Source organism: Oryx dammah, unplaced genomic scaffold (assembly GCF_014754425.2).
Source record: "Oryx dammah isolate SB20612 unplaced genomic scaffold, SCBI_Odam_1.1 HiC_scaffold_5, whole genome shotgun sequence".
NCBI lineage: Eukaryota > Metazoa > Chordata > Mammalia > Artiodactyla > Bovidae > Oryx > Oryx dammah.
In genome coordinates this window covers 59,727,487-59,741,873 of record NW_024070189.1, presented here as the reverse complement: position 1 = coordinate 59,741,873, position 14,387 = coordinate 59,727,487, and the positions used below count along the sequence as shown (strand labels likewise).

The 14,387-nt window shown below is 54.8% G+C and overlaps 2 protein-coding genes across 8 annotated transcripts in view; one reads left to right on the top strand and one right to left on the bottom strand.

The window, feature by feature from the left end:
- Positions 1-1,099, top strand: part of CTNNA1 (catenin alpha 1) — a 334,496-nt gene extending 333,397 nt beyond the window's left edge. For all 3 annotated transcript variants that reach the window (XM_040239992.1, XM_040239991.1, XM_040239993.1), the window contains one exon: positions 179-1,099. In XM_040239992.1, coding sequence (XP_040095926.1) covers positions 179-466 — 288 coding nt within the window. In that variant the 3' untranslated portion in view covers positions 467-1,099. The remainder of the gene's footprint in view (positions 1-178) is intronic.
- An 8,353-nt stretch (positions 1,100-9,452) lies between these two features.
- The window catches only part of SIL1 (SIL1 nucleotide exchange factor), a 258,878-nt gene continuing 253,943 nt past the window's right edge, over positions 9,453-14,387 (bottom strand). For 3 of the 5 annotated variants that reach the window (XM_040239989.1, XM_040239987.1, XM_040239986.1), the window contains exons 8-10: positions 14,146-14,242; positions 13,551-13,715; positions 9,453-9,969 (exon numbers count right to left, since the gene is read on the bottom strand). In XM_040239989.1, coding sequence (XP_040095923.1) covers positions 9,613-9,969; positions 13,551-13,715; positions 14,146-14,242 — 619 coding nt within the window. In that variant the 3' untranslated portion in view covers positions 9,453-9,612. The remainder of the gene's footprint in view (positions 9,970-13,550; positions 13,716-14,145; positions 14,243-14,387) is intronic. The other 2 variants (XM_040239988.1, XM_040239990.1) reach the window with 1 other exon arrangement.

Sequence of the window (14,387 nt, the reverse complement as noted above, 5' to 3'; positions counted from 1 at the left end):
ACAGGCATTTTCAGGGTGTTTGGGTGAGAGCACCTAGCCGTCGGGAGAGCTGATCAGGAACAAGGGCTGCTTCCGGGCCCGGGGGGAGTGGGGACTCCCTGTCGGGGACTGATAGGCCAGCTGGACCTTCCACCCAGACCCTGGCCCGTGCTCCTCACCTCCTGTCTGTGCCTCGCAGGTGGACAGCGCCATGTCCCTGATCCAAGCCGCAAAGAACTTGATGAATGCGGTGGTGCAGACAGTGAAGGCATCGTACGTGGCCTCCACCAAATACCAGAAGTCCCAGGGGATGGCATCCCTCAACCTCCCTGCTGTGTCGTGGAAGATGAAGGCACCTGAGAAAAAGCCCTTGGTGAAGAGAGAGAAACAGGATGAGACGCAGACCAAGATTAAAAGAGCATCTCAGAAGAAGCACGTGAACCCCGTGCAGGCCCTCAGTGAGTTCAAAGCTATGGACAGCATCTAAGGCTGCCCGGACCCTCCTAAAGATCCCTCACCATTCTTCACTCATGTGTATTTGCTAAATAGAACACTGATGTTAGATCCCATAGGGAAATAGATTCTTGAGACCTGGCCAACCTAGTGAATTTTGCAAGGACGTACTTGTGTTTAAGTCATAGAATTCAGGGGCATATATCTAGCTATATTTTTTATACTCCTAAATAATTAAAAGTAAAAATTCCATAACCAAAGAGACTCCCACATGAACGTGTTGGGGACACTGCTGACCAAGCTGAGAGGCCTGTCCTCCTAGTGGGGGCCGCAGTGGCTTTGGGAGAGGGGATCTGCCTGCACCTTGGTTCAGGGAGGGGCTTCCCCCGGTTCTGGCCACTTGGCTGGTAGTAAATGACCAAAGACGACCCGGAGCAAGCATCCCGGGCGTCTTAGGAGGCCTCGGAGAAAGGAACATTCCCAGACAGGTCTTTAAAGGGACAGACCACACAAAACTAATTAAAACAGTGTATCACGAAGAAAACAGATAAGTCTCTTTATAACATGAAAGGAGGATTCTAATGCATGGTTACAATTACTAATGTACTCTGCTGTGGGACATTAATAAAGTTGCTTTTTTTCAGGCTAGAATGTTGTGATGCCATAATCAGAACATGTTCTTTTAACTTCCTTCAGCTTCAGATGCAAATTCATCATTGGGTTCACTTCTAATAATTGCAGCGCTTCCTGCCTTGGGCCTAGGAGAGAAGCCTGACAAAACAGTGTTTGCTTAGTCAATAATTTAGACTACCTTATTTGTGATTACTATAGCGATTACTATAACTACAAGGTATAATTTTACTTTATTTAAATTTTATGAATTGGAATGTTTTTTACACTAACTTTTCCCAATAAAGTCCACTATGAAACCAAGTCTAAGGGGCCAGAGTCTTTTTCTTTGCCTTCCCAAAGAGTGGAGTTTTACATCAGACATCTCCTGGATTTGCCCCCAGCATCTGCCATGCTCTGGCCTCCCGTTGGCCCTCTTTCCTGGATGGTACTGCCGAGGGAGGGAGCAGACTGGGCTCAGGCCTGTGCCTCCCTGTAGCTTCCAGGCTGGGCCGGCTGGGAGGGCCACGCCCACCATGGGAATTCACACGTCTGCACTTCAGGGTGCAGCTCAGAACCTCAGAGGCATCCTTGACATCTCCCTGGATGTCACCCCTCCCCTTCTGAATCATCCCCCTGGTTTGTGACTGTACCATGATGATGGCTGCCTTACAAAGCTCCTAAACCTGCTGTCCTTTCCCAGCCTACGTCCCCATTCCCTGAAGAGTGTTGTCCTGTCTCCCCTCCCTCACTTCCTGCCGTCCAGTCAGCTCTGCACGCCCCTCCGCACCGTCAGTGGCCAAGGTGCACAGGCCCTTCCCGCCCACAGCCCCTCCCTTGGCCTCCGAAGCACCTCACTCCTGTTCCTCACAGGGTGCTCCTCCTCTTCCTAGCTGGTCGAAGTTGCGCTGTCTGTCCCAGGGCTCAGTCCTCAGCCTCCTCTCTTTGGTTCTGCTTACTCCTGATCTTAGCCAGATTTCTGGCTTTAAATACCATCCAAATGCCAACTTTACCTAGAACTAGACTTCTATAACTGGCGGTCTCCTAAACTCTCCACTTGGATGTCTTTATGCATATTTCACACAGATTCTTCCCTTTGAAATGTATGCTGGGGCCAACTACTTCTCACCAGTTCTGTTTGCCGTCACCTGGTTTAAGACCTCATCACTGCATTAGCTTCTCTTAGCATGTAACAAACTGCCCAAAAACTCAGCAGCCAAGACAACAAGCATCACTCACAGCTTCTGAAGATCAGGAATCCAGGAGCAGCCGAGTGGAAGGTTCTGACGCTTGGGTCTCTTGTGAGGCTGTGTCTCTGGAGGCTTGTGAGCAGAGGACCCACTTCCAGGCTCCTTCACGGGGCGGGGGTGGGAGGCTGCGGTCCGTGCCAGGTGGGCCTTCTTTCCCGCAGAGCAGCTCACGCCCCCACCAGAGTGAGCAAGCCGAGAGGATGGCAACCAGATGGAAGCTACGGCATGTTTTAAAAACCTGATCCCCAAAGCGATAGGCGATGCCTTCAGTGTTATGTTGGTGACACAAACCACCCTTGGTCCACGGTGGGAGGGGACAACACAAGGGCACAGGCCAGGAGGTGGCTCCCACGGGCGTCTGCATGTGGACCACTGCAGTAGCCTCCTTCCCCGCACCGCCCCACCAACCCCCACCAGGCATCCCCAATCACCCTGTTTCCATGGCTCACAGTAACCCCTCAGAGACAAGCCAGAGCATGTCATTCTCCTAGCTCAACCTTCAGTGGCTTCCATGCCCTAGAAGCCAGAGTCCTAACTGACGAGTGTGGCCACTTGTGTCTCTGGCCTTTCCTCTCCCCATTCTTTGCACCTGCCCTTTGCCACTTTTGGTTCTCTCTTCCCAGAGACCACCACCCCCCACCCCCACCCCCATTCCTTCTCAAGATCTCCTTCAGGTGTCTTGTCAAAAGTCTTATCAGAAAGACCTCCCCTGATACTTTGCCTCCCTGCTTCACAGGGATAGGAATCCACTCTCCAAGGCCCAGGACACAGTGAACAGGTACCCTGGGGACCACTCGTGGGGCCAGGCCCATAGACGCTGACCTGCCTTCACTTGGCCCCTCCTCCTGGCTGACTCAGAATCCATGCTGACACTCAGAACACTCGTGGCTTTTGTTGCCATGACCTACAGCCCCACACCCAAGCGCCAGGTAGACCATCCAGTCCACCTGTCTGCTCAGCCCATCCACTTCTCTCAGAGGCTGAGCCCACCCTGGTCTGGACGGCCCCCTCCCTCAGCCCCTAGCATCCATTACCCACTCTCCACCAAGTGGTAAAAGAAACTTCCAAAAATATTTCTCAAGAGTCAGTCCTCTGCACACAGCCCTCAGGGACTCCATGCCTGCCCTGGGAGTATCTGGACTGACTGTGCCCTCTGCACCCAGATTGTCTGCTGGAGGCGATTCCTAGGATGCCCACACGCTGCCCCCATGAGCCCATCACTTGCATGTCCCAGGCATCACCCTCGCCATCCCAACATTAATAGCACACACGTTACCAAAAGATGACTATGAAATGTTTGATGTGCTACAGTTTTTGTAATACACATTAAAATTAACTTTAGTAAAGTGTTCATTGCTATAGCACCTAAAATCTCCCCTTGTGCCACGACGGGCAAGAATGGCCCATGACCACCCCCTTCTCACCAGGCCTTGGCCCTGTTGCCCCCAGCACATGGCGTCACAGTGCCAGCTCACACAGGGCTGTCTGGCATTCTTTGGGGAAAAGGTAGTGGTCTTGGTGACCCCATAACCTCTCAAAGGCCCTGGCACGTGCTTGAGAAATAGTTGAACTGTTCGAATGATTCACTGCTTATTTAAACCAGTCAATCAGAAGATACTGGGAGGCAGAAAGCAGGTCACAGAGGCAGCACCAGAGGTCTTGCCCAGGGATCCTGAGTCCTCCACCCTCCTCACAGACCATGGGCTGAGCTCAGGGGAGACCAGCCTCACCGTGTCAGTGAGGGGATTGTTCCTGCCCCTTGGCCACCGCTAAGAGGGCTGTCTCCCCTCACATCCTGAGGCTTCTTGCTTCTCAGCCAGGGTAGCCATGACCCTCAGTGTCACCTCCCTGGGTGACACCTCAGGCCAGCTTCTCCCCTCGGTGCCTCAGCCTGGCATTCTGGGCCCAGCTGCCCTGCAACCCTGCTCTGACCACGAGCTCACGCAGGCTGGGCAGAGCCCCACTGCTCTCCCCACTGCCCTCCCCACTGCCCTGCTAACCATAGGGCAGTGCCTCCCACGACCCCTGGGCCCCTCACCTCTGCAGCCTTAAGGCTCACAGCGTCATCTCCACCCAGGCAAGCATTGCCCCCGCCACTGAAGAAAGAGCAGGAGCTGCCGCATGCTGGGCACACCCAGGGCCCGTGTAGGCCTTCACCCACATCCCCCCGTTGTTTGCCGCCCGTGACGTGTCGCTATTACTGCCCCTCAAACCACAGGAGTGGGGACCAACTCCTTCACCCAAGTCACACAGCCCACGAGTTGCCCAGCCCCTCCTCCCAGCCACTCGGTCAGTCCCTCTAACACCCCCAGGTGCCCCAGAGGGCAGGCTCTTCTCCCCAGAGACGCCCTCAGACTCCCACCGCACCTGCCCGTTCCTGCACGGGTCCTCAGGACTGCGTGTCAGCGTGCGGGGATTCTCCAGGCTCCTGGGTGAGGCCACCCCGTGACTGATCACTGGATCCCAGTCCAAAGCATTCTAGCCCTCAATTCTCACACCCCCATTTCCTGCCTGACCAAGTCTGCCTTCCCTCAGTGGTTCTCATGACAAAAACACGTCATAGACCCCAGAGTTTAAAACAAGGAGACAAAAACCTTTTCTGGGTCCACGTCTCCCTCCCCTGAGCCAGAGCGCCTCAGGGCAATGTTGGGACCATCTCCAGTGCCCACTGTCATTCTCCCCACTCGGTCCAGCCCTCCTCCTCTCCTCCTCTCCGTGCTGGCAGCCACGCCCCCTCCTTGCACACTTGCTCCAGACCTTCACTCACCTTGCTTGAGTCCCCTGAACGTGCTCCCCATCTTGGTCTCTAACACTCAGCTGGTCCAGGCCACTGACCTTGCTTCTCTTCTGCTTGATGAATCATGTGCAGCAACCAGGTTTTCAGGGTGGGATGGGGAGAGGGTGCATATATATCCATACATTTTGTTACACATTTTACTCCTATGAAGGAATTACAGTACACAACTCACAATTAATGAAATATGTGATATTCTTTACTCGATTCCACACAGCTTAAATTCCACTGGGGCCTTCTTTGATTTTTGCTCAAATCTTGCATCCATTGCCAACCTATGGTTGAAACTAACAAATGAGTCTAGTTCTGACATGAATGTTGGTAGGTATTTTTGTTTACCTTAAGGAGTAAGGAAGTGAAAGAACAAAAATAAGTGTGGGAATTTCACTTGTCAGTGAATGATGACTTTGCTGAATCAGATAATATCTGTCAAATACTATAAGACAATTTCCTCATTTTTTTTGTGCTAAATATAGATGACAAAGCTTAATTGGCATTAATGTCTTCTTCATCACCCTCTTTAAGTCTAGACAATCAACAAAACAATAAATTAAGCCTTGATGTGTAACATTCCCCGACTTCCCCGGTGTAAATACTCCCACCACATCAGATTTCCAGCTGCCCACGAGGTGTGCTGCTGGTGGGGCTAGGAAAGAAGTTCGAGTGCATGGTTAGTGTGCCCACCGTCAGATGCGGTAGACGTTACGTCATCTCAGAAGCACAGATGACAGTCAAATGCTAGGAAAGGAAACGTTTGAGTATTTGAAAGTGTTAGTTGCTCAGCTGTGTCCAACTCTTTGTGATCCCATGGACTGTAGCCCACCAGGCTCCTCTGTTCAAGGGATTATTCTGGCAAGAATACTGGACTGAGTTACCATTTCCTCCTCCACGGGATCTTCCCAACCCAGGGATTGAACCCAGGCCTCCTGCATTGCAGGCAGATTCTTTACCATCTGAGCCACCAGGGAAGTATTTATTACAATTTTTTAGCTGTAATTTACACAGAGTAAAATTTACTTTCTGGGGTGTTTCTGAATTTTGACACACGTAGTGGTTGTGTAACTACAACTGAGACACAGAACATTTCCAACATGCTCCCCAAGATTCCACTGTGTCACCCCACTGTTGTTGAAATGTCCCCTAAGTCCTGAACCAACGCTTTCCCTATAGTTCTGCCTTTTCCAGAATGTCCCATAAATAAAGCAACAGTATGCAGCCTTCTGAGCCTGGCTTCTTTTGAGTCAGCAGCATGCATATGAGAGGCAGGCGTGTGCTGCGCGCATAGCTGTCTGTTCTTCCACACGGAGCAGAGCACAGCGTGGATTATTACCATGTTGGTCCATCCACCCCCAGAAAAGGGACATTTTACCTAATTCCAGTTTTGTTTTTACAAAAAAGTTGATATAAATGTTCAAGTACAAATTTTTGTATAAACAAAGATTTTTATCTTGGGTAAATACCTAGGAATAAGAATGGGATGCTGTCTCACTGGCATTTTTGTCACCTGTTTGTCATTTCTATATCCACTTTGGTGATGTCTTTGCAAATCTTTATTTTTGAAAATTGGGTTGACTGTTTTCTTGCTTTGGAAATTCTTCATATATTCTGGATGCAAAATCCTTTGTCAAGTATTTTTTTTGACATTGATTCTGGATACAGATCCTTTTTGCCCAGTATATATTTTCTCCCTGTTTTTGGCTTGTCTTTAATTTCACAGAACAAGTTTCTAATTTTGATATAGTTCAATCTATCAGTTTTTAACTTTATGAATTGTGCTTCTGGTGGTATAGCTAAAAACTAAAGTCACAAATATTTTCTTCTGAAAGTTTTACAATTTTTCATTGAGGTCTATATTTGGTTTTGAGTTAAATTTTGGGTAAGACAACAGTTATAGGTCAAGGCTCCTTTCCTAAAACGTGGCTGTCCAGTTGCTGCTGCAACTTCAACTTTACTGAAGTCCTGAGGTAAAGCTTCATCCTTGGCTCTTTTTTCTCTCACACACCACATGCAGTCAGCCAGCAAGTCCTCTCACAGCGACCTTTAAAACACATGTGGAGTCTGACCACTTCACCTCACCTTCTCCATCATCACCCTGGTTCACACCCCATCAGCTCTCACCTGGGTTCTACACCAGACCCTGCACCGGCTACCTGCTCCCGCCCTTGCTCCCGTGTCATCTGTTCTCACCACAGCAACGGGTGTGGTCCTGTTAAAATGTCAGCCACGTCAGGTCTGTCCTCTGCTCACGAGTCTCGAATGGCCTCCATCACAAAGAAGCAGCCCCATTCCTCACCAGAGCTGCCAGGGTCCGCCCTCCTCATGGTGCTTACTACCCCCCGTTCCACTGACTCTTGCTTTTCTTCCAACCCTAGCCATGTTCCTGCTTCTGCTATTTCCTTATATACCAAGCACTTCCCCAGATCCCACAGGGCTCACCGCCTCACTTCCTTCTCTTCACACTGCACCTCCTCAGAGAGGCCTTCCTTAACACTCCTCATCCCCCATTCTGGGCTTTATTTTTCTTTACAGTTTTCAGCATTCACTGCCAGACATCATGTTGCATAGCCCAGGTTGTGCTCCTTGGCTATAAGTCCCAGAGGCTCTACCTACACCTGCAGACAATAGTCACCGATGAACTGGATGGTGGAACCAGAATCCACCCAAGACTAAGGACCAAGAAGGCAGAGGTCCCGGATGACCCAGATGAGGCCACTGAGAAGACAGACTGCAGGGCAAGCTTCACCCCTGCTGATGCCTTGTGTTGTGTATGTGAAGGAGACGGCAGCAGCTGTGGCCTCAGTCGCCTGGCACTGTCTGCCTCCCCTCACTCACTCCCGTGTCCCAGCACCTTTCTGGACCTGGCCTGCTCGGCCATCTCTCCTGGCCCTCCCACCACTGCCTGTCAGATTAAAATGATCTTCTTCTGGGGAGGGGGGTGGGAGGGGGGTTCATGTTTGGGAACGCATGTACACCCGTGGTGGATTCATGTCAATGTATGGAAAAACCAATACAGAATTGTAAAGTAAAATAAAATAAAAAATAAAAATAAAAATAAAATAAAATGATCTTTAAGCCAAACATTCAAACTTTCCAAAGCGTATTCCGCCCAGCAAACTCCAGCTCTGCCTCTCACTGCCTCTCTGACCTCAGGCAGATCATTCAGCCTCCCTAGCCGTGACTTCCTCATCTGTGAAATGTACAGGCTACTGACAGGTTTAGAGGCTACGAGCCAGCAGGCATCCAACTCGGAGGATTCTGGTCTGTGCCCCATGACGCCTAAGCCAGCAGGTATCCAACTCGGTGGACTGATCCCCGTGACGCCTGGGCCCCGAGGCATCCTACCCCAACTCCACAGACCCTGGCCTCCCTCCTGCCCTCCTGGAGAACGCTCTGCTGCAGCAGCCCTGCCAGGCTCTCCGTGGGCAGGAGCAGGGCTGAGGCCACTGACCTGCCCTGGGTTCCTCTGGGCCTCGGTTTGCCCTCAGCTCAGCGAAACTGAGATTTCTACACGCAAGGCCAGGGTGGGGAGAGTTCTACACAGAGGCTGGGAGGGGCGGCATAAGCAGCAGGAGTGAGCCTCTGGTGCATTGGGAAAAGCTGAAAAACAAACGCACCAGAATCCAAATCAGGAAAGCCCAGAGCAGGGGTTGCTGTGGCAACCTGCAGCAGGCTCCCAGACTGGCGCTCAGCCTCTCCGGGGTGGGGGCTGCAGCTTGTCAGGCTCAGCTGCCCCTGCCTCCAAGGCTGCCACCTCCGGCTCAGTGCAGAGCACATGGACACAGAAGAGAGGCAAGGGCACGGAGAGGCCCCTTTGCTCCGTCAGGTGGGCCCAGCCTGGGCTCCCACTACCAGCTGTGGAGAGATTATTCCTCTCCCAGAGTGACACCTTCACCCAAAGGCCAACAGAGTGCACCAAGCGCCCCCAGTCCCACTACCCAGGACCCAGCCTCACCCATCAGCTGCCTGGGCTGACACAGCACCCCTGTGTGTGGAGATGCCCTCAAGCTTCTGCCACCAGCCTTGAAACTAACATGCAGGCACGGGATAGAGGGGGCAGAGTGCCCTGCACAGCTGGGTGAGGAGGGACGAGCATGAGTGCTGGACACTGGTGTGGAGCTTTCTGTGTGTCTTCTCGCATTTAATGGCATTCCCCTCTGACAGAGGAGAAAACAGTCTCAGGGAAGTTAAGTGTCACCTCAAAGTCACAGAACCACTGGTGGGAGAGAGCTGGGTCCAGCTGGGCCTGGATCCTTCCCACAGGGCCTGTTACCAGGCGACCACCCAGCACGTCACCAGGGAACCTCAGCAGCCTGTCACACAGTGACCACCAAAGCGCTGTGCCCAGACCACACAGACACAAGCAGACATCGGCCGTCATGCCTCCATTTAATGGCCAAGCCAGCACTGCCCAGATGATGCCCAGGCCCCAGTGGGGAAGCCCCCCGTCCTGTCTGGTATCCCCTGAGAAGCCCACCCAAGCTGGTGCCCCTCAGTCTCACAAGTAGCGTCCTGGTGTCAGGGGCAGCCTCATCTCAGCTCCGTCAGCAAGCTGTTGATGGAGTCCAGGAGCTCCCGGAAGTAACCCTCGTCCTCGCCCTCCTGGAGCTCCAGGGCGGCCAGTGCCTGGTACTCAGCCTGCAGGGTGCCCAGTGTCCCGCGGAGCTGCGTGTCCTGATGGAAGCGGTCCCGGCAGGTGGCCAGGAGGGCGCCCAGCGTCTGCAGCACCTTCTCGCGGGCGTCGTGCTCTGGCAGTGCCAGGAGGTGGGCGGTGATCTCGCACCAGCCCTGCTCCTGCAGGCTGGGCAGGAGGCGCACCTGGCGATACTGCTGCAGCTTCTCGGGGGACATGTCTCGCGTCAGCTCGGCATCCTCCTCCGCAAACATCTGCCGTCCGCATGGCCGGGGCGGGGGTGGGGGGACACGGGACAGAGAACAGACAGAGAGCTGTCAGCTCCGCCCTTCAGACTTGAAGGCACCTGGGTGACCCGTGAGTCTGTCCCCTCTCTGTCCACACCCTTGGGCCTCAAAGGCCCTTTGGGGGCAAGGTCAGCTGGAGTCACAGCTCTACACATGCTCTCCAGCCCGTCCACATGTCCACCCATCTGTCCATCCATCCACTCATCCAAAAAAAAAAAACCTGCAGTGTGCCAGGTGCTGGAGAAACCAAGATGGAGACAGGATCCCTGCCCTCAAGCAGTTCGGGATCTGGCGGAGCAAGTCCTCAATGTCACGATGCATTTCGTGTAGCAGGGTGGGGTGGAGGCAGACAGTCTGGGCTCAAACCCTGCTCCACCACTGATAGCTGAATGACCAAACGGCCTTGGGCCGGCACTGAGCCGCCCTAGGACTCAATGTCACCACCCCTCATGTGGACGAGATGACGAAGCCCCTTCAGGACGGTTGGGAGGGCTCAATGGGACAGTGAACACACAGCCGGTGCCTGGCACATGGAGCCCACCAACGAAGTGAGCTTTACCATCGTCAAACAGCAGCTGTGCCAGGGGCAGCACCACCACCACCACCACCACCACAGACCCACTCCCTCAGAGGAGTCGGGCATGGCGGGGAGAGGAAGCTGGCATTTCCCTGACTCTTGAGAGGCTTGTGGAGTTGTCCGAGGGGACGAGGGTGGAGGGTTCACACACGTGGGAGGCCTGTGACAAGAGGCCTGGACCCGTCTCATGTTTGCAGCCCGGCAGGCTGTTACGGTGGATGGGCACGAGGGCCAGGCTGGGCACAGACCACACAGAGCCCTGGGCATCCCTGGCCTCTACGCTGAGGGAAGTCTGGGCAGGAAGTTACACACACGGCCTGTGTCAGTGATGTGCAGAACCCAGCTCCGACAGAATGTGGTGGGAACCAATCCTGGCAGGCATTCAGGGGCAGGAAGCGAAGACCTTAGACCTGACAGGTTACCACCTCACTTCATTACACAGAGTACTAACCACTGCACGGTCACAGCACGCCACCAGGAGTCTGCCAGCTTACTTCACCCGTCAGAGGAAGGTATGCGGAGACGGAGGAGCAGCAGTGGGCGTGCTAAATGTGCTCTCAGGCAGACAGAAGGACTCGCTACCCTAACTCCAGGGGAGAATGGGGCATGCATGACAGGGCAGGCAAGAAGAAAGTCCAGAAAAAGCTCAGGGCCCAAGCAGACCACCTGATGGCTCGGGGGCTCCTCAGAGCCGGCAGGGGAAGCAGGAAAGCAGAGAGGGTCAGTTTTCTGACACAGAAAAGGCTAAGAGGGACGTGGCTGTCGTTTCCTAACCTGCTCCCATCCCGCCAGCTCCACCCATGAAACACGCCCCAGTCCTGCCAGCTCTCTGCCCCAGGGCTCTGCTCCATGCTATGCCTCTCAGTCTCCTGCCTCCTGGGCCCAGCCTGCCCCCTCCAGGCCCCGCCCCAAACCCCCAACACTGGGCATTTCTGACGATAAAGATGGACGCCCCTCCCTGGGATGTGCAGGCGCTGCAGGTCCTGCCCCCCGGGTGCTTGGACGCCTCCTCACTGGTGCCTTCACTCTGGCACGTGTCACACTAACCCTCCCCTAGAGCCTGTGCAGGGGCAGCTCGCACTTCCAGGCACCCTCTCAACCAGCACCAACTCCACAGTCAACCTGACTCAACCCTCAGATCTCACTCAGCAACTCCCCCGACTGCCCCAAAGCATCAGGGCCCTGATCGTAAGCCTCCACGGCCCACACGCTCTAGGAGGGTCTCTGGTAAATGTCTGCCTGGAAGCACCAGGAGGGCAGGGACTATGGGCCAGGCACAGCACCGGGCAGGCAGACACCCAGGCAACACTTGTGGAAGGGCCCTTCAGCTCCATGGAGGCATGAGAAGACATGGGTTCATGACCACAGGTAGGCGTCCCAGCTCTGCAGGAGCCTGGATGTCAGGACACAGTTTCTTAGTAGAGGGCCTGCCTAGAGCCAAGGGACAGAAGAAGAAATGCCTGGGGTTTGGCAGACGATTGAAGGGGCAAGGACCAAGGAGCCTGACAATCTGAGAGGTGGGTCCACACTCTCCTGGGAATTCTGAAGTCCAGCCACTGCCTCTGCACACCAACCCCTCCACCATCTTCCTCCTGCAGACAGATGGCTAACTTTGTGCTGTTTGCAGAGAGACGCCAGTCCCTCCCTGATCCTCATGGCACCCAAAGCCTCCAGTCCGGCTCCTGGGCCAGCTGACTCAGAGAGCCTTGGTCAGACTGCCAGCGGCGGCTCCCCGGGGATGACGCAGTCACAGTGCCCTGTGCCAGGGCTGGGGGGAGCAAAGACACCCAAGACACCGGGGGAAAGTGACAGTGTTCTCCCGGGAAATGCCAACCAACGCACACATCCTTCCCCAGGCTTGCTGCCCTGTTCCCAGGACGTCAACTGTGCCCAGGCCTTATTAACTGGATGTGAGCACCACATGGCTGCCTGCTGTTTTGAGAAATCAGGTTTCTGCAGCTTAGAGGGGTAAAGGAAGAGAGAGGAGGAGGGGAGAGAGAGGAAGAGGGACAGCCTGAGAGACGAGACAGGACAAGAGAGGCAGAGAGAGCGAGTGCACACAAACAAAAGCCAATAGGTGGAGAGAAAAGCAGCAAGGGACAACCCTGATCCAGACTGAGGCCTGGAGGAGGGGTGCACAGAGCTGGGAGGCGCGGCGAGGAAGGGGTGGGCCCTCTGTCTCCAGCGTGGTCCCCGCGGCTGCCCAGCCCTGCTCCACTAAGCCGAGTCGGCTGTGGGGAGAGTGTGGCCCCTGAGAGGCAACAGAGAAAACCCTGCCAGAGCTCTCTGCAGCAGCTGAACTAAGAAATCAGACCTGCCTGGTTTTACCCCCTCCTTAATTAAGACACTTTCCAAGCTCACAAAGACCAAAGTGGGCTGGGCACCAAGTCTCCTTGCAGGCAGCAAGCCTCTGGGGCCCTTGATGGCAGCTAGTCTGAGTCCGGCCCAGAGCCAAAGCTCCCAAACCAGAGGAGGCACCTTCAGGTTTCCAGAATCTTCAGGTTCAGCGTTATTCTAGCCCGGTTCCTTGGTCTCCTGGCTGCTGTGGCGGCTCCAGACACAAGCTGCTCCACCCCACCTGCTCCTGGTCGCCCCCACCCTACGCTTCACCACACAGGACCTTTCGTTCCATGGAGGGCTGATCTCGGCTGTTCGGGCCTTTGGTCATACTGACCCCGATGCCTGCACTCTTGGCCTGACCACTGCCAGCACCCCCTCCTCCCTCCCACTCCATGCAGCTCTCAGGCGTGAGCTCAGCAGTCACCTCCCACAGAACATCCGCCCTGACATCTCAAAAGTCCTGGGCTCCATCACATCCCTGCCCAGCTCCAGGCTGGCATATGTGCTCAGGTCACTCCGCTATGAGGATGGAGGGATGGACGGAAGATTCTGGGGGAGGGAGAGGTCAAATGACCATGACCAGAAGCAGACACAAAGCAGAAGGCAGGGTGGCTGGGCCCCAGGCACTCACCTTCTCGGTGACCAGGTCATAGAGCAAGGTAACCACACGCACGGCCAGCACCTCCATGCCCTTCTCCTGGACCAGGCTCCTCAGCACCTGCAGCCCCCCCAGCTTCAAGAACTGCTGCTGGGCGTAGGGGAAGTGTCGTAACAACGAGCACAGGGCGAACAGGGCCTGGGGAGAAAGAGACCCTGATGGGTGAGGGGCCACAGAGACCAGGCCCTGCGGTGGGCACCCAGAGGGGCCCCAAGCATCCCAGCCCAGCCCCCTTCTCTCTGGCTCTACCCGCCACCCTCGGCATTAGCTGTACCCCAGGACCCAAGGCTGAGAGAGGAGAGACATCAGACACCTTCAACATCACCCAGTGGACAAATGGAGGCCCAGGGCAGGAGCTGGGGTGCTGAAGCTGGGAGCCGAACCCAGGCCTCAGACACCTCACAGGCTGCCTGGCTGCTTCAGAGAGAGGCCCTTCCTGCCACGCCACCCAGGGATGACCACTCAGGCCCCCAAGGGTTACGAGTGCAGTCTGGAGAAGGACCCTCCTCGCCTTCTAGGTTTCACAGGTGTGCTGAGGTCTGAACAAGAAAAAAGGGCAGAAACACACCTTCTTCTTTGTAGTGAGAGGCTGCTCCGTGGCCAGAATGACCAGCAGTTTCTGCAGGGCACCCCCCTCGATGGCCTCCACCTGGACCTTTGGGTTGCTGTGGGGAAGAACAAGAAAGCATGATTTTGCACCTACTCACCAACCTGGGGGCACGCCCAGCCCAGGTAAGGGGGCTGCCGCCACAGCAGCCATCCCTGGTGAAGAACAAAGGGGGCTTCCCCCTCTGGACAGGCTAGGACCTA